At 43.6% G+C, this 22,251-nt stretch overlaps 5 protein-coding genes and 1 non-coding gene across 8 annotated transcripts; 3 read left to right on the top strand and 3 right to left on the bottom strand.

Moving 5' to 3' along the window:
- The first annotated feature begins 112 nt into the window (after positions 1 to 112).
- LOC108114682 (60S ribosomal protein L10a-2) lies at positions 113 to 1,532 on the top strand. 2 transcript variants are annotated; one of them, XM_017225771.2, is made up of 3 exons: positions 113 to 196; positions 520 to 675; positions 977 to 1,532. In XM_017225771.2, exons 1-3 carry the CDS (start codon positions 192 to 194, stop codon positions 1,467 to 1,469), a joined length of 654 nt encoding a protein of 217 aa, XP_017081260.1. In that variant the 5' UTR covers positions 113 to 191; the 3' UTR covers positions 1,470 to 1,532. The 2 variants fall into 2 exon arrangements, with proteins under 2 accessions (XP_017081260.1, XP_017081261.1); XM_017225772.2 differs by lacking the exons at positions 113 to 196; positions 520 to 675 and adding an exon at positions 866 to 884.
- Positions 1,505 to 2,982, bottom strand: LOC108114681. The gene has a single exon (XM_017225770.1). It carries the CDS (start codon positions 2,968 to 2,970, stop codon positions 1,561 to 1,563), a length of 1,410 nt encoding a protein of 469 aa, XP_017081259.1. The 5' UTR covers positions 2,971 to 2,982; the 3' UTR covers positions 1,505 to 1,560.
- Positions 2,983 to 3,439: 457 nt separating this feature from the next.
- Positions 3,440 to 15,816, bottom strand: LOC108114641 (cubilin homolog). The gene is made up of 17 exons (XM_017225710.1): positions 15,149 to 15,816; positions 14,859 to 14,965; positions 12,900 to 14,806; positions 12,566 to 12,750; positions 12,188 to 12,507; positions 12,000 to 12,109; positions 11,700 to 11,898; positions 10,323 to 11,637; positions 9,283 to 10,165; positions 9,073 to 9,230; positions 7,223 to 8,997; positions 4,806 to 7,134; positions 4,563 to 4,742; positions 4,362 to 4,503; positions 4,152 to 4,303; positions 3,793 to 4,090; positions 3,440 to 3,736 (listed from the first exon to the last, which is right to left on the bottom strand). The coding sequence occupies exons 1-17, from the start codon at positions 15,704 to 15,706 to the stop codon at positions 3,525 to 3,527; spliced, it is 10,830 nt and encodes a 3,609-aa protein (XP_017081199.1). The 5' UTR covers positions 15,707 to 15,816; the 3' UTR covers positions 3,440 to 3,524.
- Positions 15,817 to 16,391: 575 nt separating this feature from the next.
- On the top strand, positions 16,392 to 16,463 carry Trnaq-uug. The gene has a single exon. It is a non-coding gene; the product is annotated as a tRNA-Gln (tRNA).
- Positions 16,464 to 17,104: 641 nt separating this feature from the next.
- LOC108114585 (2-amino-3-ketobutyrate coenzyme A ligase, mitochondrial) lies at positions 17,105 to 18,972 on the top strand. The gene is made up of 4 exons (XM_017225640.2): positions 17,105 to 17,246; positions 17,547 to 17,743; positions 17,805 to 18,666; positions 18,734 to 18,972. The coding sequence occupies exons 1-4, from the start codon at positions 17,210 to 17,212 to the stop codon at positions 18,889 to 18,891; spliced, it is 1,254 nt and encodes a 417-aa protein (XP_017081129.1). The 5' UTR covers positions 17,105 to 17,209; the 3' UTR covers positions 18,892 to 18,972.
- Positions 18,973 to 19,031: 59 nt separating this feature from the next.
- Positions 19,032 to 22,242, bottom strand: LOC108114584 (kinesin-like protein Klp68D). Of its 2 annotated transcripts, none has more exons than XM_017225638.2 (3): positions 22,154 to 22,242; positions 21,255 to 21,995; positions 19,032 to 21,196 (listed from the first exon to the last, which is right to left on the bottom strand). In XM_017225638.2, the coding sequence occupies exons 2-3, from the start codon at positions 21,917 to 21,919 to the stop codon at positions 19,507 to 19,509; spliced, it is 2,355 nt and encodes a 784-aa protein (XP_017081127.1). In that variant the 5' UTR covers positions 21,920 to 21,995; positions 22,154 to 22,242; the 3' UTR covers positions 19,032 to 19,506. The 2 variants fall into 2 exon arrangements, with proteins under 2 accessions (XP_017081127.1, XP_017081128.1); XM_017225639.2 differs by having other exon boundaries at positions 22,181 to 22,239.
- Between the last annotated feature and the right edge of the window lie 9 nt (positions 22,243 to 22,251).

The raw sequence follows: 22,251 nt of genomic DNA, 5'->3' as shown, positions 1-22,251 counted from the left end.
GTTAAATTTGTTTCCTATATAATAGCAATAATTCTCCTAAAAATATTATTCGATTAGATTTAGGAATATCCCTATTACCATAATTGTGATCGATACTAATCGTACACCGATATGTGTACATCGCTTTTGGTGTGTCAGCATTAAGAACTCATTTCCTCTTTCTTTCCAAATTTTGACGGCAAACGGTCGAGATGGCGTAAGTAAAATCTTTAAAAATTACAAACATCTTAAATTTTGTAAAATGTATTGGACCTAAGGGCCTTAGATTAAAGTTCAACGAGCCCAAACTAAATAGTTTTGGCAATCAGAAACCAGCTTTTTAGACCTTTTTCCATGTCCATATCAGTTTGGAAATGATTGCAAAAGAAAATGTGATTTTTGTGCTAAATATGCAACTAATATGTGGGCTGTCATCATTTGCGCATTAGTTCGACAGTTACTCTAATATTTTAAGTGAATAGTGCAGTTTTCCTTAGAATTATGGTTAATAATAAAAAAAATTTTAATTTAATCTTGCAGATCGAAAGTTTCGCGTGATACGCTGTACGAAGGCGTCAATGGACTCCTTGATGCTTCGGCTAAGAAGAAGCGCGGTTTCCTTGAGACTGTGGAGCTGCAAATCGGCCTGAAGAACTACGATCCCCAGAAGGACAAGCGTTTCTCCGGCACCGTCAAGTACGTTGGCTGAATCACCTGCGCACGTGTTTGTTGACAATTTCCTTCGGGAATAGAGTCCACCACGGCATCAGGTAGTCGAGCACATGTGGCTGCCACATCTCGGCGGACCTGCACTCAGGGTCTTAAAAATTTGAGTAGGTCTCCAGCAATGGACACCGCCCCCCCTTTTTAATCATAACGAAAACGTGCTCCCATGTGTGAGCCTTGTAAGTTTTCCCTTCGTCCCTGCCCCTTTTCCTTTAATTTTATATTTTGAAACCTTATATAATAAGATATTATTTTTCTTGTTATTCATTAGGTTGAAGCACATTCCCCGTCCCAAGATGAAGGTGTGCATCCTTGGCGATCAGCAGCATTGCGATGAGGCTAAGGCCAACAACGTCGATTTCATGGATGCCGAGGCCCTGAAGAAACTGAACAAGAACAAGAAGCTGGTGAAGAAGCTGGCCAAGTCCTATGATGCCTTCCTGGCCTCCGAATCGTTGATTAAGCAGATTCCCCGTCTGCTTGGCCCTGGCTTGAACAAGGCCGGCAAGTTCCCTGCCCTGCTGTCGCATCAGGAGTCTATGATCGGCAAGATCGAGGAAGTCAAGTCGACCATTAAGTTCCAGATGAAGAAGGTTCTGTGCTTGTCCGTCGCCGTCGGTCATGTTGGCATGAAGTCGGACGAGCTGGCCCAAAATATCAACCTGTCGATTAACTTCTTGGTGTCGCTGCTGAAGAAGAACTGGCAGAACGTGCGCTCTCTGCACGTCAAGTCCTCCATGGGCCCACCCCAGCGTCTGTACTAAATAACGCTGCGTTTATTTTTTAACATCTTAAAATAAATGAGACCTTACATTTTTATAATGTAACTAAATTTGTATTTATAATTGAAATTATTTAGATTTCAGTTGAGCTTATAGTTCTGGCTAGAAAATCTCGCACTTCTAGTGCAGCACGTGAATCTGCGTCCTTGTTATTTGTATCTGTTAGCGGCTCTGCCCGGAACTTGGACACATCCACTGAATTTCCCCACTCCAGCATGTGAGGTTCGCTAAGTTCCTCTAGTAAATTATGCAGCACGGCGGCTGCCGTGATGATACAGGAAGCAGTGTGAAAGCTAATGTCTAACGGCTGGCTAAGAAAACTCCAACGCGACATGAGTCGATGTAGGGCGCAGTCACTCGACTCCTGTAGATGCTCGGCTACCTCGTTGAAGTCGTGTTCATGCGGGGCAATCGGATCGGCATAGCGCTGCAGTAGCCAAGGACGTAGAGGATAATTTTGGTATAGCGGAGCCAAAACAAAAGCCGGAATCTGGCGGGTATTTATGCGGAACTTCGGCAGGGAGGAGAGAGTATTGGGTGTGTTTGAAAACATGGGAACCAGTGCAGACCGCAAGCCACATCCCAATTGCAGTTCCCGGAAGAGCATCCGATCGTCTAGCAGATACTCCATGCGCAACACCGAGTGCTTGGCATCGCCATTGGCCCTGATGGGAATGGAGCAAACGCCCAGAACGCCGACAAGGGCGGCGGGCATGTTGCTGTCGCGATGAAAGCCTTCTGCCACATTGTTGCAGTCCACTGGGTGCTGCGGCAACTGGCGAAGCGCTCGGCCCAATGTAGACATTACGGAGTTGCAGAAGACCTTGAGGCACTTAATGGTCCTTGGACGGGGTAGCGAAAACCGCTCGGCAATCAAGGATAGCCGCTCACCGCTGGCCAGGAAGAACAAGGCCAAAGCCACGCACTTTTCGGGCGAAATGGCAGGCAATCGTCTAGCCAGTTCATCCGCAGTCCGGAGAGTGGGAGCCAACTGCTTGCACAGGGTCTCGAAGGTTTCCCGGGTCACGTGAAGTGTGTTAAGGAACTCCTCCTCGCTTAACTCTGGTATCACATGCTCAAAGAAATGGGAATCGAAACTGGGAATGTCTGCCTGCTTGTCAGATTCCTCTTTGTGTTCTACCTCTTCATCGCTAGCCTCGGAGTCCATTTGTTCGTTGTTGGAATGCTTCAGGCGCAGCATAGCGTACATCTGCAGATAGTTCGAATGCATCTCCATCATCTGTCGCATGAAAAAGGAGCGCAGCATCTTAAAGCGCCGCCTGGCCCTCTGCTGTGACCTCCGTCTGTGGGTAACCACCGTGGTTTGGACATGCTGTAAATGCAAGCGAATCAGCCGGGCCATCTTCTCCTTGCGACATTGCAGATCATCGCTTTTGCTGCTTTTCAACTTGACCAGGGCCTTGTTTAAATTGCAATTGATTAATTCTAATTCCGCGTCCATTCTTATGAGATTTTTGCTCATATTAGGGATGAGATGAAGTCGTGCCGTCATTAGGGATGAGCAAAATTTACTGTCACGAAGTTTAAATACTCAACAATTGTGAAAAGTGATTTGTGTCCGTGCTCTGATAAAAATATCGGTCACTATATTAACAAGCCCCGTATATTTCGGGGATTTTGATATTTTGTAAAAATGAAAAAGGTAAACTATTTAAAAACTTTAATTGCATTAACATTTGATAATACGGTAAATCTGGCGTAACTCTAACCACAACATTAAACTTATCTTTTAAACTTCATATTCACGTAAAGTAGCGTTAGAGAGGTATTCAAAATATTGAAATGCAGATTGGGAGTGTGAATATCAAATATAAATTGAGAATTTCCAATTCTTTGTTTTTTCCATTTTTATCTCAATAAATATAAGAGGTATTAAATAAAAAACTCTTATAAAATTCTGTAATAAGAATAATACCGTAGTTGCACGGATATACAGTAGTATTTAAAAATTCGTTTTATTGAGTAATAACTTTAGAATCAATATTGCGCTTCAGTATAAAAGAAGTCCAGAAGCTTTTAACTTAAATTACTTATATCAATCTTAAACCCAAGTCCATTAAAATTTTGTGATTTTTTTGCAACTATAATAATGTTATTTTTGGCTGTTTTATAATCCTCTGGAATTCTCGATCCACAGATGGTTTTCAGAAGTCTGCGACCGTTTAAATAGTTAGCGTAAATTTTTACATTATCCAGATCACAATTGGTTTCTGAGCCCATGTCGAATTCTAAAAGGTAAACAGTTAGTATTTAAAGGTAAAAATATAATGAAACATTAGTTCACCCGGGAAACTAAATCGCAGAGTACCGCCTGGGGGTACAGATATATTCCAAGTGCATAGTGAACTGTTTCGACCTTCATAGGGGGGATTTTCCAGGTAACTAGCTGTTGAGCCACCGACAGCTAGTTGACCACCACATCCGCTGGGGAACTGGTTGCTAGTGGAAAAGTAGAAGAACTTAAGAGCAGAAACTCCAAGGCTATCTAGGCGCAATTCGTTGGTTGTCGTAATCCGTGCTATGTTTTCCCATTGAGTCTCCGAGGTGGTAAAAATAGTTTTGTTTGAACTTAGATCCGTCACCTTTATGGGTATATATTAAAACTATTTAATGAATCCAAAGGAGTGACAGTGACCAACTTACATTAAAATATTTATGACCTGGAGAGTCAAACAGTATAGAAAATATGTACAGTGTAATACTGTAACCTTTTGGAACTTTTATATATTCTGTGCAGTTTGTCAGAGAATTGGTATCAACCACTTGACTCAATTCCGTGTAGTTTCGATTGCAGTCTGCAATAAAAAATGTTTAATAATTTGCCAAAAGGTATTTAACAAGTTTTTTTCGTACTTGATTTTCGTCGTATGATAACCTCAAACCCTTGGGATTCCTCCAATAAAGCACTATGGAAGGTCAGTTGCAGGTTGGATTCATCGATAGCTTCAATCATCTTGAAGCTTTTATCGTACTGACCGCAATAATATCTGGTGAACTGTAAAAAGATTAAGGCTTTATGCAATTATCAGCATCAATAATCTTATTCTATATTACGTAAGGCTTGGACAGTTTCAAGTAGTCTTCGCATTTCCCAGTCCGCTGAGATACTTCCTTAAGCCGAAGCTTCTGGAAATCTATTTCCACATCTCCTTTTCCTTTAATTGTCCAAACACAGTGAAAACTTCCCTCGAAGCTCTTTGTCCTGTTGTCGTACTGCAGACCCAATGTAATGGTCTATAGCCAAAAAATAAGATTACAATGTAAAAGATTATTTTAAATTTTAAAACAAAGTTTTACCTCATTCAATTGCATGTCGTACTCCGTTTGACCGCATACAGTTCGCTCCATTTGCAGGATCAGCTCGAAACTGATGTTTTTATTGGATGATCTGGTCTTGGCACTCAGCTGGAAAGCCATGTCCGAATAGGAACTGAACACCTTGGCCCTGTTCGAGTCCATAGTGGTTCCATAGTACCTACCGAGACTCTGTTCTTCCGCACCCTCGCTGTCATGGATCTCTAAGTAGCTGCAGGTGCTACAGGCTGCGTCGTTAAGTTTTAGCTCACGCACCTCTAAGGATATTCGGTAATCCGAAGGAACTCTGGCCTGGAAGTAGCACATCAGCGCTTCAGTGGCATTGATCGTGTATTGGCGCATGAAGTTCGTGCGTGGCGTTTCCAAGTCAAGCGAGACCTGCTCGTTGCAATTAGGTGTAAAGCGTACACTGGCCAGAAAACCTCGGTAACTATTGGAGCTGTCTGTAGATAGGGTAATCAGTGCCTCGTTACTGTTCACCATGATAGTAGGTGGACTTGTCAGGTTGCCGCAAAGCAGATCTGTCCTCTGCTCCTTGATGGCAATTTTACCACGATAAATCCTTACGCTGTCGAATGCACAGTTTGCATTATTCTCCATATCAAAGTATTTAAACTCTATAACAATGGCATGCTGTGGCGGTGCGGTAACCCTCCATTCACATTTCTGATCATGGGCGTAAACACCGGATTCTTCACCCTGCGGCGGACGCAAAGTAAAGGGCTTACTGTGGTTCCCACCACATCCAATTAGATGATATTGTAGCTCAAACCAACGTGACAGTGGGGAAGTATATTGCAGGCGAACTCTTCCGTAACCATTAACCTCGAATTCCGGACAGAATTGGCCGATTCTCTCCTCCACATCTCCATCGCCTCGGCGATAGGCCTGGAAGTAAGATCTGCTGCATACAAACTTTGCCCATGTTCGTCCTGGTTTGGGCTTTACACTGACCACCAGTTGGTGCTCGCCATTCGTGAAAATTGTGTAGCTGCAGTTAAACTGCTGTCCACGGATAGCCGCCCAATCGGGGCTGCTAAGGGTTTGGATTTCTGTTTCTGCCTGGAGTACTGCATCACAACTAGGTGATACTTGGAAACTGAAACCATCCCCCGTAATATTCGAATTAGTTCGGAATATCACACGCATTCGGTGGGATGGCACTAGAATATCGTTGGCAGCTTGTCTGCCACATAGACTGGTCACTTCTATAAAATCTCCCGTCGTCCGATCGTAACGCTCAACAGTCAATCGATCGTCCGTGCAATTGGGTGAGGTCACAATGAAGATTCGTTTCAGGAAATGTATTTTCAGGGATAGTCCATCATTGGTGGCAAATTCCCATATGCGCCCTTTGCTTTGCAGGTAATCTTTGCTCTCAACTGTCACTGGTGGCGATGGTCGATTGTCAACGCGTATTACATTGCCATTAGAGACGGGTCTACGTGCTTGCAGGGTGAACTTGCTGCGCTCAAGGAATCGTGTTTCCGAATGGTAGAGTATCTTTGAGAACGTCCGCTCCAGCAAAGTGCTATTCATAGTCATACCCCGACAAATACGACCAACTTCCACTTGTCCACTGAAGATCACAATGTACTCCCGATCGCAACGGTCGGTTAGAGTTACATTACCCTCCAACATATACCCATTACTATTGCTCAAGGTCCAAAGACACTCAAGTTCACCGTAATCCTCATTGAGGATATTCAGAAGTTCAGGGGACTCAATGGTAATTCCCTCAGCGGCCTCCAACCGGCCACCGCAATTGTGTCGCCGATATGTTGCCCGGAATCGTTGCAATTTAACGTTTTTGCTATTCAGAAGCGTTATTCGTCCAGCTGTGGTTGCCATAGATACAAAACTATTTGTGACATTGGCGTACATAGCCTTAATCGAACTTCTGAGGACATCATCTCTAAAAACAATTGCTGGACCCCCAATTGTTTGGAATAGATACTCTTCGATCTTAAAGGTAAGCGTTGTACTTGCAGTACCCACAAATTGGATTGTACAATGGTAGTTGGGCAGCTGGAGGAGAGTTTGTATGGATAGTGATCCCGATGCTTGATCGCCAATATTAGGTGGGCAGACCGTTGCTTCATTGGAGCTGTATCGAGCTCTCAGTGCGGTGGTACTTAAATCCAACTGATTAGCCGACACAACGACGAGCATATAATTGTCTGTGGAGGTAATGATTCCACTACCATTGTACCCATCGATCCGGAATTCGGTGATCTTGGAGAGTGAGTTGGCGTCATTGTAAAAGGCGAAGTGTGCAATATTTCTTAAATGCGTTCGTAGTCTTACAGATCTGTAATATATGGTTTAATACATTTTAAAATATTATTAATTTAGATCAAAGTTGGAATTTTTGTTTGATATATACGAGTATTACTCACTGGCTTGTGGTGTTCCGATTGACAACACGCATATCAGCAAGATTAAGAAGATTCAATCGCACCCGCTGTCCCTTTGGTACGTTTATAGTTATCCGACAAAATCTCATCCAGGTTGTCTCTGGCATTGGTGGAATCACAATGTCCCCTTCAACACCATTTACATCCCTCGAACAAGATCCGAGAACCCGCTGATATGTTAATTTGAAGCCCCGATATTTATTTACATTATGAATTGCTACGAAGCGTATGGTAGCCGCATTGGTATTAAGGGTGACGATAGTGGGTGTTACTGTACTGCCATCTAAAACCAATAGCTCTTGGGTTGGGTCAGCGAAGTCTACGATTTCCAGGCGATCGCTAGTGCTCTTTGAAGAATTCCCATTTGGATTGTACGGCAGGTGAAGATCCGTGATGTTTAATTTTATGAAAGTTTCCTTAGGCAAACGAATGCTGTACTCGCACACAGACGGCTTGGGATATCCGCCCAGATGTGGATAATTCTCCGAATTGAAGGACCCAGACGAACCGCTGAACTGACCTCCACATGTGCTCAGTGATAGGTTTAATCGGAAACCTCCATTGGGTTCATTGAGCTGCGACTGATAGTGTACAAGGAGCGAGCTGCCGGAAGTGCGAAGCGTGGCGTGGGGCTTGCGGCATGTGCGTAATAAGAGACGGGCCAGGTTAGTGGAGCCATCAAAGAACTCCACGTTCTCTTTGTCGCACATCCGAGAACTCAACTCGAATTCATCGAAATTGACTGCTATGGACTCACCCATCGGTGCGAGGACCAACCACGTACACTCTGAATGCGGATGCGGTAGATACGGATATCCCGGCGACGTTACCACAAACTTTGGAGCATTCTGGGTCAATTGAATTTCTCCATTACATTCATTAAACTCTCGGTAAGTCAGAGTCCAAAGGCATCCGTCGTTAGTACTTTTACTGCCGAGATAGTATTTTATGTAGGCATGCGAGCTGCTCGTCCGGAATGCTATCTTCCTTATATCCCTTTGGTTGCCGAACTTACTATGTTGTAGCAATGGCGAATGTTCATCTAATCCATCGTAAATAAAACCGTACTGGCGACAGGTGGAAGAAGGAGGACCATCATAATTTATGGTAATGTCGATTAATCGACCTGGGCGAACATCGATGTGCCAGGCGCATTCTCCACCCTCTTTCATCTGGGGAATCGTGCCGACTGTTCCCGTCATGTTTGAGCCACACGATGAGCGAAGTCTTGCCAAAAATCCAGTACCATTAATGGATACATCACTATGGAACTGCAATCTCAGATTTGGCGTTCCGTGAATTGGTCGATTCGGAGTCTTTGATTTCTGGCAAGTGCGAACCTCGTCATTCCAGTGTTGAAGGTCATGTGAACTCTGAATTTTAAGATAGTCGGCTGCACAATCGTTGAAGTTCTCCAAATCCGCTTGAAAATAGTATGCAGTGATATGTTGTGAAGGATCCTCTGGCTTAATGGTCCATTCGCAATCTAAATAGGGAACGTAGCCTTGCGGATATCCCGGCGAACTTATTTCAATTATGGCAATGTCGCTTAACGTTAATTCCTGTATACACTCCTTGGATGACAGGGTAACGTTACCCTCTACTAGATCGCTATCGAGCACGTGCCACTTTAGTCGAAAATAACTTAGTTCTGTATTAATCGTTTTTAAGTAGACAACATTACTGCTCGAGGTGAACGTCGAGGGACTGGCATCTATATTTACTGCCAAAGCGTTATCATCATAGCCATTATAAAGCTGAAAAATTATATTAAAATATTGACATAATATTAATTCATAAAAACTAGTTGAACTATTATGAATTGCACTTACTGAAAGACCTGAAATATATTCCTCAAACTGCAATACCAAAACGTTTCCGCGCTCTGCGAAAATGCGCCAGCTGAAGGGCTCATCCTCGCCCCTAACAAAAAGCGGTGGAGCAGGCTCAATCGTCCCATTGGTACGCATTGTAATTTCAACATTGTGCACTGCAAATAGTTAATATTATATATTTTTTTGATTCTTATAAAAATCACTTACAATAATTCCAACGTAATCGGAAACCACCGGCAGTGTTGCCCGGTCTGCTACGGAATTTTATCCAAAGCTCAGATTGCTCCACCAAAAAACTCTCTGGTAATTTCTTGTCGCAGAACAAACCCAAAAGATGACCCTGGGCGCCAGAGCGTAGTTCTAGGAAGTCCTCGTTGCAGTGCTCGGAGTGGACTATGTCCATGGCTTCAAAATTAATTTCCAAAACATTTCCAGGCTTTGTCTTGATGGACCAGACGCACTCTATGTTGGATGGATAACTGTCCGGGTAGTTTGGCGAACTGAGGCTGCCACGGGCGGATGTGATATTACCACCACACGAGTTCTCAAAAGTACTGAAATGGGCCTGCAGCCTAATACCTGCGGTGAGGATGCGCACATTGTTGGCGGGCACAATCAAATTGACAGGATGATCCCGGCATAACTGGTAGAGCACAACCTGATCGTTGTCGTTGAGCAGTTTAAGACTCTCTGTGCAATTGCCAGAAGGTTGGGTACATTTTGGACATTCTAGTTGGTTTATATGAAGACTCAGTTTGCTGCCCTCGGGCGAAGATATCAGCCAGTTGCAGTCCTCGTCTAGGCGGGATTGTATATAACCCTCTCCGGAATAAAGTGGACCACCACACTGACGCGCAAAATACATGGCGAACCGACCCCAAGTTCCGGCCTGGGACTTAAACCGAACACGCAGTTTCTTTCCATGAACTAAGCGAATCATTGGTGAATCTTCGCCACAGGCCCTCTCCAGGAATCGTTCACTCCCGTCCGCCTCCAGCTTTGTTAGTTCAACAAAACTAAGCGAGCAGTTCGCTGAGTCCGTGAGGTTGAACTGATCAAAACGCGTCCTGATACCATAGCCATTTGTTACCTAGAACACAGGGGGTTATGTTAAATGCTATTATTTGTTATCAAAAATATACTTATATATGTTCTTAAAAGCATATTCGAATAATCTGGGGTATATCTGATAATTTTGTATAAAACTTAGTTTGAGAAAGTACCATTTTGTTCTCTAATTATCTTACCTCCACAGTCCATACACACTCTATATTAAGTGTGTTATTCGGGACATTGCTACTATCTACTAGATTATGGAAGTCGGGAGAAGCTATGACTCCGCTGCTGGCGCTTAAGTATCCCCCACAACTGGCTGGCACCTGGACGTAACTGGCCTTGAAGTACTTCTTAGCCTGTGCAGAAGTGCTGATAAAGCGCACAACCAGCTCATTACCTGGCGAGGTAAAGGTTTGCGTTTGCGTCTCCTCGTGGCAACTCTGGTACAGTACTACAGAGGAATTAAATCCACTTGGTGCGATTACGAGGAGCCTAGATTCCGAGTCGCTGCACTCAATCTGGGATGTCTCGAAGTAGACCTCATGAAGCAGAAGACGGATTTGGCTGCCCTCGGCCGCTGATATGACCCAAACGCAGTCCATGTCCACGCTGAAGGGAGCTTTTGGCGATTCAAAGTTTCTGCCCATTTCGTGGAAATGTTCTCCACATCCTAAACGTTTGTACTCGGCACGGAATCCTTGCTCCTCAATCGAATAATCGCTTGTGAATCTAAGGAGGAAACGATTACCAGCCGAGGTGATTGGGGTCAAAGCCTCGTTGGTGCAAAGATGCTGCTCGCTGAGCTTTTGGTCGTCCATCATGTCCACAACGTTTATGTAGTCTATATTACATCCTTCTGTGCTCTCCAAAGTCAGATGTGAGAAGACGAGCTGTAAGTGATTTGTCCGTCCACCAGCTCGAATATCCCATTCGCAATTCAAATTTGGCGGGTAGTTGTCAGGAAAATTGGGTGATTCGATGGCACCCTGCAGACCTTCCAGCCGAACTCGACAAACTGTTTGATAGTTCAGTATAAAGTCAGTGCCGTCGGGGGCTTCTTTACCCACATCGTAACGGATAAGGACTCGATTACCGGTGGACAGCATCGGTTCACTAATCGTTCTGTTACAGCGAATAACCATTGGAATGCTGGCGGTGGAAGGGCCATCGTATATGGTTAGTTGGCCACTACAGAGACGCTCGTCGCTGCTTTCAAGCCCTAGACTCACTCTGGATCCCTCGGCGACGACAATCTGCCAGTCGCAGGCGAGAACACCACTACTACCCTCTATTATATGCGGTGAATGAATGCTACCCGTGGACGAGGTCAGCTTGCCACCACATCCTTCTCCGATTTGCTGCCAGTTTAGAAGGAATCCATCTAACTCAAGAGAGTAATCTGAATTGTATTTAAGGTATAGGGCATTGCCAAATGAGGGCAGCCTGCTCGGAATGTTTTTCCCGCAATATCGTCCAATTAGCGGCGATGTTTCAGAATCGCCATTTCTAAATCAAAAACATAAAACAATAAATTTGCGATTTCTTACACAATAAATTAGTTAGTTCACCTAATTTCTAGCCAGTCTGATTGACAAGTACCGTCGTATTCAGTGTCTTCCATCGTAAAGTTATGCACCACTAATTCCAGGCGATGGCCAAATGGAGCTTTTATGATCCACTCACATTTTTGGGATGCTCCATACTTTTTTGGCCAATTTGGAGACTTTATGTAGCCAAAACGTCCTGTGTATGTTCCTCCACAACTATCTGATTGATAAAAACACAATAATTAAGTTTGTTAGTTATATAACAGAAAGAGGTTATATATTAGATGTATTATTTATATATTTAATGGTATATAATCTTACCTGGATCAATAATTTCAAATTTAATGATATAAAATCCATAACCCTGATCTGTAACAAAGTTTATTGTCAAAAGATCACCATCGAAAACGTCGCTCATGCTCGCTGAATAGCTATAACGATTGTATATTTTATATATATGTTTATGAATTTTAAGATAAAATGTTTCCAATTATAAGATAAACACGTACCTATTTAACAATGTTCCTGGGCTTGTACTATTGTCATATATGAATATATTTCCGTTGGAAAGTAATTTATGAACAGAAATTCGTTTTCGTCCTGGCATGTCAATAAACCACTGACAGAATTTGGTGCGTCTAACGTGACTTCTGCCGGGCTCATTAAGAAATCCGCCGCAACGGATTGGCAAAAAATTATATTCCAATCGCATTCCTCGGCCACTACCTGACCCTCGGAAGACCACGCTTGCCTTATTGGCATGTGACAATAGGACCAGATTTTCTGTTGACTTTACAATATGCCGCTTTTCTTCGCGTGATAAATATACCTAAAAAGATTTTAACTTCGTAAAAAGGTTTTAAAAGTTATGAAAATATTACGCTCACATCCAAATAAGATGTTTCATTTTCATTATTGGCTGTGCCCAGAGATAAGTCTGTGACTTTAATTTGAGCCGCCGTATTAACCGGCCCAGTCAAGTTGTATGTGCAGGTCATGTCACCGGGATATAAGCCCGGATAGTTAGGGGTACTAATGATTCCCTGGGAATTTACAAAGCTACCAGTACACTCTGCAAAATAATTTTAAATATTATTATTATTTCAAAATTTTGTATATACTAAAAAAAAGGGAAAATTAGAATAAATTACGAATTAATGATTGCGTAATGGGTAAAATACTGTGGGTGGGAAAAAGTAAGGTGAACTAAGTATGACTTACCTCTCGAATAAGTTAATTCAAAACTTCTTCTTAGCGTCACACCACTCAACCTGTATTTATAGCGCACTAGAATCGTATTTCCCGTGGATATCAGCGGCTCCAGTTCGCGTTCTTCTGCTTCACGGCAGATTGTTTGCATTAGCGGCGAATCTGGTGTTCTTCCGTCAAAAACCTCGATCTTCTGAAAGTAACAGGACTTCACAAGATGTACACTATCGAACACCAGCTTCACTTGAGTCCCCCGGGGCTGTTCAATTAGATAAGAACAGACATCGCTGTCCATGTCAACTATAATGTGTCCGTGGGGCTCCGTGAAAATTCCTCCGCATCCCGGCTTTCCCGGTATCACCTCGTAGTGCACCTGAAAGGAGCTATCCGAACGAAATTCGTTTGTATGGAAGTCCAGGCGCAGGCTATTGGAAAAGCTATACAACGGCAGAGGCTGGATGGTTTCACAGGTTCGCAGCAGCTGGCGATTTGAGTCGGAAACAATAAGGGTATTATCCTTGTCGCTACAATTGCGACCGGTTGGTTGACTACTTCCCAGAGATATATCGTAGAACCGAAGGACTAGTCTAGTGCCAAAAGAGGCCGTCAGTTGCCAGCGACAGTCGAGTCCGGGTCGAGCCTGACCTGGATAGCCGGGAGATCGCAGTACGCCAGTTTGTGCCAATGTCAGGTTAATAGTTTCCCCGCATGAGAATGGAAGAGAGTTCCAGATTACATGGAATCCCTTTCCCTGTGTCTCGTTGTCGGATCGGAACCAGAAAAAGGCCTGCTCCTGCGTGGTAATGATACTACCATTTGTGAGAGGCAAACGAGAACCACAGAAGCGGCCAATCATACGTGTCTTTAATGCGTTGCCATCGTGCAGCTGTAAAAAGTCAGCGGTGCAGTCGGTACTGTCCTGAAGCTCAAACTGAGTGAAGGTTAAGTTTAGCACCATATTTGGAGATCTGGTGCGTATAATAAAAGGGCAACGTTCGTTCGCTTGGTAGTCACCTTCGGCTGTGTTGGGCGGGTAATGCAGTTGGCCAGAATCTCCAAGGATTGTGCTTCCACAAAAGAAACGATGATGGGAACATGTGGTGCCTGTGTAGCTGGCTGGGCAAACGCATTGATACGCATTATTCGGCAACAGTCGACAGGTTCCACCATTTAGGCAGGGACTTGGGTGGCATGCATCTGACGAGTTGCACACGGCGCCCATATAACCAGGTTGACAAATGCAAGTAGTACCCCGTCCATTCTGAATGCAAGTGCCATTGTTCTTGCACGGATGCTGGTCACAAGGCAACCGGTTAGAGTCTGTGGTACATCCGTCGGCACCGTAACCATGTCCAAAACTGCCCAGAGGACAGGTGCAAACCACCGCATCGGATATGTACTCGCACTTGGCTAGAGGATGACAAATCCGCTCGTTGTCGCAAGAGTTAGAATTAGATGCTGTACATGTCCGTCCGTCGCCTAGCCAACCTGGGGGACAGCGGCCACATCGATGTGAACCCTCCGTGTTGGTGCAGGTCACGCGTGGCTGCTGGCTACATCCACCATTATCATCTTGGGCGCACTCGTCTATATCTCGGCAAAAGCGTCCGTCACCCGTGTACCCCGGTGGACAAGGTCCGCAGCGAAAGCTTCCAGGTAAATTGATGCACTTATCGTGGCAAGGATTCACGCGTGGCTCACACTCGTCTACATCCCGGGTGCAGGCACTTGGACTGGCGCTAGTCACATTTGTATCTGCCCATGTCCATCCTTGATCACAAATGCACACATAGCCAGCGGAATTGGAAGCCTGAATGCAGGTGCCGTGATCACCGCATAGTTCGTGGGATCCACTGCCCCAGCAGGAATTGTGCTTGAGGCGACAGTGGGTTCCGGAAAACCCATTCCGGCAAACGCACCTAAAATAAGGAATCGAAGAAACATTCAGATGCGCTGAACTTTTCCACTTACCTGTAGCTCCCGGGTGTGTTTATGCATTGCCCATTGTTCACACAGCCATCCAGATCTGTGCCGGCTAAGGTAAGACATTCGTTTACATCTTCCTCACAAGTTTCGCCCTAATTTAGAAAGAATCTACTAATTACTTTTTTGTTATTATCATATTTAATAGTTTCAAAATTTTTAAATTAAAAGTACTCAAAAAATATACATGGAATCATAGAATTTATTATCATATCCGGATTTTCTTTGCTTGTGAAAATACGCCCCCAATGTCTGAGGAGACGCCCCCGCGTACTCACTTGCCAACCCGCAGTGCATTCACACTGGAATCCCTTGTACGCATCGTGGCAGTATCCGCCGTTCTGGCATGGACTCGATTTACACTCATTTTTAGCCAGATTCGCGGATAGGGTCAGCAGAATTCCTGTAACGCGTTCTACACGTTGCAATTGTCGTCGCAGGATGCGTACATCAAGTCCATTCCGTCTCGTTGAGTTCCTCCCATTTAAGACCCGTCTCTGAATCCGCGTCATCATGCGCTCCACATCCCTGAATTGATCCTTGACGACCTCCATCGAGAGGGGTTCCCTTTGAGCCGCCGCCTGGCGATCGGCAATAATCTTTTTCCGCCGTCGGAGCACAGTCATCATGTCCAAATCATTGATTGTTACGGTGGCCGATTCGCCCATTAATCTCAGGGTAACATTTTGATCCCTGCCTGCCGCGAGAAGCAGATTATCGTTTGATTGTCTTACGAGCTGAGCACGGTGCTCCAGATTATCACGAGATCCTTTCGAGGAAAAGACTTGCAAGCACAGCACCAGAAAAAATATATAATTTACTGGCTTAAAACGCATATTTCTTCATTTCGTTAATCACAAGGTCACTATTTAAACTTTTTGGTTGAATACTTCAATGTTTAACTTCACGGATAGTTTGGAAACGATTCGAACCACACGGCAGGCAATGTCCACGGATACTGGTACCAGACAGAGTTTGGGATCGCATTTTATACTACCAAAAAGTGGGCGTCTACGATACTGGTATGATCTATGGGAAATCATTTCTATTGATGAATCGCAGCTATCGATGTTATTTAGATCGCTTCTAACCTTATAACATTATTGAAAATCAAAATGTAGACTTAAGATTTATTTAGCCAAGTCTTAAGGGTAAATAATTTGAATGCGGAACTTCGTTTTAAAAGTTATATAGCTTACAAAATTAAAGATTTATTTTATTATTATTTTATTTCCTCGGATTCCGAAATCATTTTTCCTATCCTGTTATTTTAAAAGAAGGACGATAAATTCGGTTAAGAATTATACTTAGTTATGTTTGTACATATACTAATCACCCTTCTATCATTTTTATAAAATCTCTCTGACTCCTCGATCTAATTATATTGACCTATGAATGGGTGCATGATTACATTTCACTGATAACAAATGTTTTCTATAGCTAAAGGCAATTAAACAACGAATTTCGTTTCCAAGCCGAATATTAGTTTTAATTAACTAATTTCGGCAGCCGAACTTCAGAGGTTCTATGGTGTAATGGTTAGCACTCTGGACTTTGAATCCAGCGATCCGAGTTCAAATCTCGGTAGAACCTGATATGGAAATATTTTATTTTATCCTTTTTTTTTTCTTTTTTTTATCATAAATAATAATATTATAAAAATAATTTATAATATTTAAGGTATATAAATGTTAAGTTTGTTGATTGCTTTAAAAAATCTTAAAAGGATTATACACGTGTATTATAAAAACTGTAAAAGTAATTGTCAGGCAAAAGTGAGATTATATCAAACCTATTTTTAATATTAAAAAAAATTTTAATAAGCCTACTTTTCTGATAGTTATAGTTTGATTTATTAGTCTTTTTACAATATTTGCAGATAACTTTCAAATTGCATAAAACTGAAATGGAATCAAAACCTAATAGACAATGACCTTCACAGCAATTTGCAAAATGTTTGAAATTATCAGATAAGCAGATACATTTGTATCTGAATGGCGCTTTATTTGTATATGTCCTAAGTAAATACGCCTCCATGACAACGCAAGTGAAAGCAAATTAAATCAATTTAGTTAAAACGAAAGCCAGCCGTAATGTACATATTTGCTTGTGAGGGATACATAAATACATATAGGCATATATACTATTTATAAGTGAAAAACAAAAATCAGCTGCTTGCAGTGCGAGCCCCCAACTAGGGGCGACTTGTTTCCATGTCTGTCTACGTCGACTGGTTGCTGTCATTTAGTCGAGAGCGAGTCGTCGAACGGATCTGGACACCAGCCAGCCGGAAAATATATATTCGCGAATATTAAAGATATATATAAACTAGCGGCATTATGTCAATTATCTCAAAAATATCAATTATTCGAGGAGGTAATATATATTTATTTATGAATTTTAATCACTAATGTTAAGCCTGTTGAAAATACTTATATATATTAAACTTATTATTAAATATGAATCCCTACTTTATAAATTCATTTAGCAAAAAACTTGTGATTTATAAATACTTCAACATATTTGTTTAGAAATATGTATAAAACGTATATTCTATATAAAGCATGTGCATTCATACATATGGTACTAGTAGTATTTAAAAAGTGAATTATTGAAAAATTTTAGTTACTAGACCTTAAACAATGTTAAATTGTTTCAATTTTTACCATACTTTAGTGGGGGGACGTCATTATAGTGCTGTTGCTCAGACTCAGCTGAGGGAGATATTAGGCACCCAGCTGGCTGGGATCAAGGAAGCGGGCACCTTTAAGGCAGAAAGAATCATCACATCTTCGCAGAGCACCCAGATAACAGTAGAAGGCAGCGATAAGAAGATACTTAACTTCTGTGCCAACAACTATCTTGGGCTGGCGGTAAGGTTAAAAATTACAAGTCTATTGGTATTAATTGGTATTAAGTTCTTTTGACCAACAGAACAATCCGGAGATCGTGAAGCACAGCCAGCAGCTGCTGGAGCAGTATGGCGCTGGCCTGAGCTCGGTGCGTTTCATTTGCGGTACCCAGGATATACACAAGCAGTTGGAGAAGAAGATAGCCCAGTTTCATGGACGTGAGGATACTATTTTGTATGCTTCCTGCTTTGACGCCAATGCGGGGATCTTTGAGGCCATACTGACGCCGGAGGATGCAGTGTTTTCTGATGAACTAAACCACGCCTCGATCATCGATGGTATCCGGTTGTGCAAGGCCAAGAAGCAGCGCTACAGGCACCGGGATTTAAAGGATTTGGAGGATCAATTGAAGGCGAGTGATGCCCGGCTTAAGCTTATCGCCACCGATGGTGTATTTTCCATGGATGGAAACATCGCACCTTTGGCAAAAATTGTTGAGTTGGGCAAAAAGTACAATGCCCTGGTGTTTGTGGATGAGTGCCATGCAACGGGGTTCTTTGGCGACACAGGGCGAGGAACCGAAGAGTACGCCAATGTGATGGGTGAGGTGGACATAATCAACTCTACCCTGGGTAAGGCTCTAGGTGGAGCTTCCGGTGGTTATACTACAGGTCCCGCCGAGCTCATCTCGTTTCTGCGACAGAAATCCAGGCCATATCTCTTCTCCAATACCCTACCGCCAGCAGTTGTGGCGGTTGGTTTAAAGGTCATGGATATGCTACTCCAATCCAGCGAACTAACCCAGCGCGTTCAGAGTAACACTCAGCGTTTCCGGAAGGCTATGACCAAGGCTGGATTTACCATAGCTGGCGAGAATCATCCCATCTCCCCCGTTATGTTGGGAGATGCTCGCCTGGCCACCAAGTTTGCGGATGAGATGCTGAGTAAGTTGATATCTTCCCTTTAATCAACATATTTCTATAGTATATTCAATTTGAAATTGAAATCCAGCACGTGGCATCTATGTCATCGGCTTTAGCTACCCAGTGGTGCCTCAAGGAAAGGCCCGAATCCGCGTTCAAATCTCCGCTGCCCATACTGAAGCTGAAATCGATCGAGCCATTGATGCATTCATTGAAGTTGGTCGCTCTCTGAAAGTAATCCAGTAAACTACAAGGAAAAGAATATTGCCAATTATTCCAAGTCCAATTTTGCATTTACATTAAAACCCTGCATTTATCTATTAAATATTATAGCTTGGATTCTTTTAATTTAATATTTAAGAAAGGGCTTGATCTCTGTTCTCTGCTTTATTTGGTTCATAATATTAACTAAAGACCATTTACTAAGTAAATAATAGACTGTAGCAGTTGGGTTTAACTTAAGCTTAGATTGCACGATAGAAGTCAGATAAATGCACTCGGCAACTGAACAGAGCACAAACATAAAAATCAATAACAAATAATTCGAGTCGAGTAACAAATAAACGTAAAAAAAATTAACGAAAATATGGGGTGGTACAACCAAGTCTCTTAAAGCATGTGGCATATACTAAAATGGAATCGAATAGTTCAGTTCTGAAAATGTCTAAATAGTTAATATGCCAATACTTTAAGTTGGCCCAAACCAAAAGGAAACTTTTACAAAGCGCGAAATGTGAATAGATTCGGCTAGGATTATCGAGGTGTACATATTGCGATGACTATGAAATACTTTGGTTAGTGTTGTGCTTGCATGATAAATGGTTATTAGATGCAATTCGATTCGATTCGAGTCGTTTGTGATTATTTGTTGACCAGGCCGCGTGCCTTGGGGTAAGCCGAAGCCGGCTTCTTTGCCGGTAAACGGCCCGTGGGCGGACGTCGGTTGGAGTCCAAATTGGAGGCGGCACTTGGCAATCCTCGGCTCGACTTAATGTTTCGGACATTGGGAATGGAGCTACCCACGACTGTGCTAGCACCAGGACCAGCTCCTACGTTGGCATTAGCATTGATTATGTTCTCTAGACGGCTGCGCAGTGAATTTGTGTGTGAGTCCACAATGTCGATATCATCTCCACCTGTTTGCATAGCTTGGGCGAGAACCGCTTGAAGCGAGGCCGACACCTTGGGCGTACGATACTCCTGTGTAGTGCGGCACGGCATTTCCAGTTCGTAGTTCACAATGTTCTCGCTCTTAAAACGCAGGGAGCTCGGTGCATTCGATTTGGCTTCCTGCAGAGCGTACTCGGAGGTAGGCCTTCTGCGCTGTGGATGTGACACCGGTCGCTTGCTGCTAAATTTTCCATCTCCACCAGGTGGTGTGGGCAACGACATCGAGGAAAACTTCCATTCCTCTTGTTCCTCGTCGTACTTGGCCTGCGTGTAAAGGCGCTGCTTTACTTCGATGGGCACAAAGTTGTCAATTATTAGCAGCTGGCGCTTTAACTCCTTGACCAGCTCGTTCTGAGCCATCTCGAGTTCTCTAAGGTCCTGGTTGTGGTCGGACTTACAGTCGTTGAGTTCCTGCTGCAGCGCCAAATACTTTGCATAGCACTTGGAGAGCTTTCGCTTTTTAAGCTCGACCTCTTGCTCGAGTGAAACGTTCCGTTCGCGAATCTCCAGCGTTGTCTCCTCCTGCAGTTCCAATTGCTGTTGGATCTCGATTTCGCGCTTCTTGCGTTCCGCGATCTCCACCAACTTCTTCTCTAGTTCAATTTGTCGTTCACTGTATGTGTCTAGCAAGTTTTTGCCACCGCGCACCAGTTGACCTTCTAGTTCGGCAAGTTTGGCCGCCAGTTTTGAGTTTTCCACACGCTCTCGTTCCAGTTCCTCGTTTGACTTGGCCACCTCGGCCTCGTTTTCCTTGTCCGACTCGGATTCTGTGCCCTCGGGATCGCTTTCCTCTTCAACCGGCTGTTCAATGGTGGAAACCTGGAGGGAATCGGACAATTCCTTGGACACAGGTTCTTTTTTGGGCTTCTTGACGCGCTGCTTTTTGGCCGTGACCTGCTTCTCGCTGCGTTGCTGCTGTTGTGGAGCAATAAGACGTTTTAATCGCTCTATTTCCGCTTGGTACTCCTTCAATTTAGCGTCTTGCGGATCCTCATTCTTGATTGGCTGGTTCTGGATGGACTTGGCTCGAGAGGCGTAGCGTAAGGTGGTAAGCGTTTCATTGTAATTGTAGTTCGAAGGTCCGATGTTGGCAATCATAATAGTCTTGGAATTGCCGCCTAGCGAATCCTGCAACAATCGGGTCAACTTGGAGTCACGATACGGAACGTGCGGCGAACTCTCGGCCAAGGCGGAGATAACGTTGCCCAAAGAGGACAGTGCCAGGTTGATTTTACTGGCTTCCTTCAGGCGTTCTGCTGACGCTCCAGTCTTTGACTGCCTCTCGCTACCTGCCAAATCTATAAGATTCAGTTTGCCCACCTTAATTGTGTTAGTCTCTGTATCGCACATTTCGATTTTGATCATAAAAATTGCATGTGATCTGGAAGAAAAATGTATATTTTAGATTTTTCTAAGTTCTAGTTATAGTTGTTACTCACCTTGAACTATGCTCATTCATATTGGTGAATCCCACGGTGCGGTTCTTGTTGCCCACCTGCATCACTTTGACCATGTCGTCGACACTTTTGCAGTTGATGGCATGCAGGTTGGGTACATAAACGCCTGATCCCCGCTCCCGAACTTCCAAGTGCTTGGAATTTGGCTTCAGAAGATCGCGCAGCTCCTCCATGTAGATTTCTAGGTAGGATACATCCACCAGAAACTGAAAATTTTCAGTGCGATTGATGTGTAGCCAGATCTGTTCGAAGGTTCGGGGTATGATGCCCATAAGTTCATCATTTCCACGCACACCCTCCATGGTGAATGTTTTGCCGGTGCCCGTCTGTCCGTAGGCGAAAATGCAACCATTGAATCCCTCCAGAACGGAACTGACCAAAGGAAACACGACCTCGTGGTAAAGAGTCGTTTGCGAGGCACTCGCATCATAGGCAGCATCGTAGGTGAACACCTTGCGCTGCTCTTTGTTGGCATCCACTACATTCTGCAGCTCTACAACTCCCCTGTTTGGATATACGTTAACCACTTCCGGGGATCCCTCCGAGCGTTCCCTGTTGCTCATGGGCCTACATCTGACCACCACTTGTACGCACTCATTGGGCGTCTGGCTGCTGCCAGTTCCAGGTCTCCTGGTCTTGGCACTCATCTTCAAGTTTTCCTTGATTTCTGTATTTATAAGTGTGGTGACTCAGGCCGCCTCCCCCTCAAAAAAAGTCGAGTAGCTGTGGAGACCAAAAACAAATGACGAATAAAATCAATAATTTCCTCCTGACGCAACCATCGATTTTTTCGTTTCGTTGCCAGTTCTTTAGCAGTAGTCTTCAATTTTTTTGTCACTTCAGTTATAGGGGATTACGATTTGGCAATCAACTATTGTTACCTGTTATTTTGAAGCCAATTACTTCACCTTGAATTCGCCTTTTTTTGTCTCAGCTGCGGTTAACAAAACTCAAACATTTAGTGTGCCCAGGTGGACTT

Source organism: Drosophila eugracilis, unplaced genomic scaffold, assembly GCF_018153835.1.
Source record: "Drosophila eugracilis isolate 14026-0451.02 unplaced genomic scaffold, ASM1815383v1 contig_2154, whole genome shotgun sequence".
Classification (NCBI taxonomy): domain Eukaryota; kingdom Metazoa; phylum Arthropoda; class Insecta; order Diptera; family Drosophilidae; genus Drosophila; species Drosophila eugracilis.
This window is presented reverse-complemented; position numbering and strand designations above follow the sequence as displayed.

What these genes read in the sequence shown, in the direction of transcription:
- LOC108114682 (XM_017225771.2), top strand. An exon ending in CGTTTCTCCGGCACCGTCAA is followed by an intron (nt 676 to 976) that starts GTACGTTGGCTG and finishes GTTATTCATTAG; the next exon opens with GTTGAAGCACATTCCCCGTC.
- LOC108114681 (XM_017225770.1), bottom strand. Translation starts at nt 2,970, where the DNA reads ATGAGCAAAAATCTCATAAGAATGGACGCGGAATTAGAATTAATCAAT.
- LOC108114641 (XM_017225710.1), bottom strand. Translation starts at nt 15,706, where the DNA reads ATGCGTTTTAAGCCAGTAAATTATATATTTTTTCTGGTGCTGTGCTTG. An exon ending in AATGCACTGCGGGTTGGCAA is followed by an intron (nt 14,966 to 15,148) that starts GTGAGTACGCGG and finishes TTTCTAAATTAG; the next exon opens with GGCGAAACTTGTGAGGAAGA. An exon ending in ATGAAACATCTTATTTGGAT is followed by an intron (nt 12,508 to 12,565) that starts GTGAGCGTAATA and finishes AAATCTTTTTAG; the next exon opens with GTATATTTATCACGCGAAGA.
- LOC108114585 (XM_017225640.2), top strand. Translation starts at nt 17,210, where the DNA reads ATGTCAATTATCTCAAAAATATCAATTATTCGAGGAG. An exon ending in AATATCAATTATTCGAGGAG is followed by an intron (nt 17,247 to 17,546) that starts GTAATATATATT and finishes ACCATACTTTAG; the next exon opens with TGGGGGGACGTCATTATAGT. An exon ending in GTTTGCGGATGAGATGCTGA is followed by an intron (nt 18,667 to 18,733) that starts GTAAGTTGATAT and finishes ATTGAAATCCAG; the next exon opens with CACGTGGCATCTATGTCATC.
- LOC108114584 (XM_017225638.2), bottom strand. Translation starts at nt 21,919, where the DNA reads ATGAGTGCCAAGACCAGGAGACCTGGAACTGGCAGCAGCCAGACGCCC. An exon ending in ATGAATGAGCATAGTTCAAG is followed by an intron (nt 21,197 to 21,254) that starts GTGAGTAACAAC and finishes TTTTTCTTCCAG; the next exon opens with ATCACATGCAATTTTTATGA.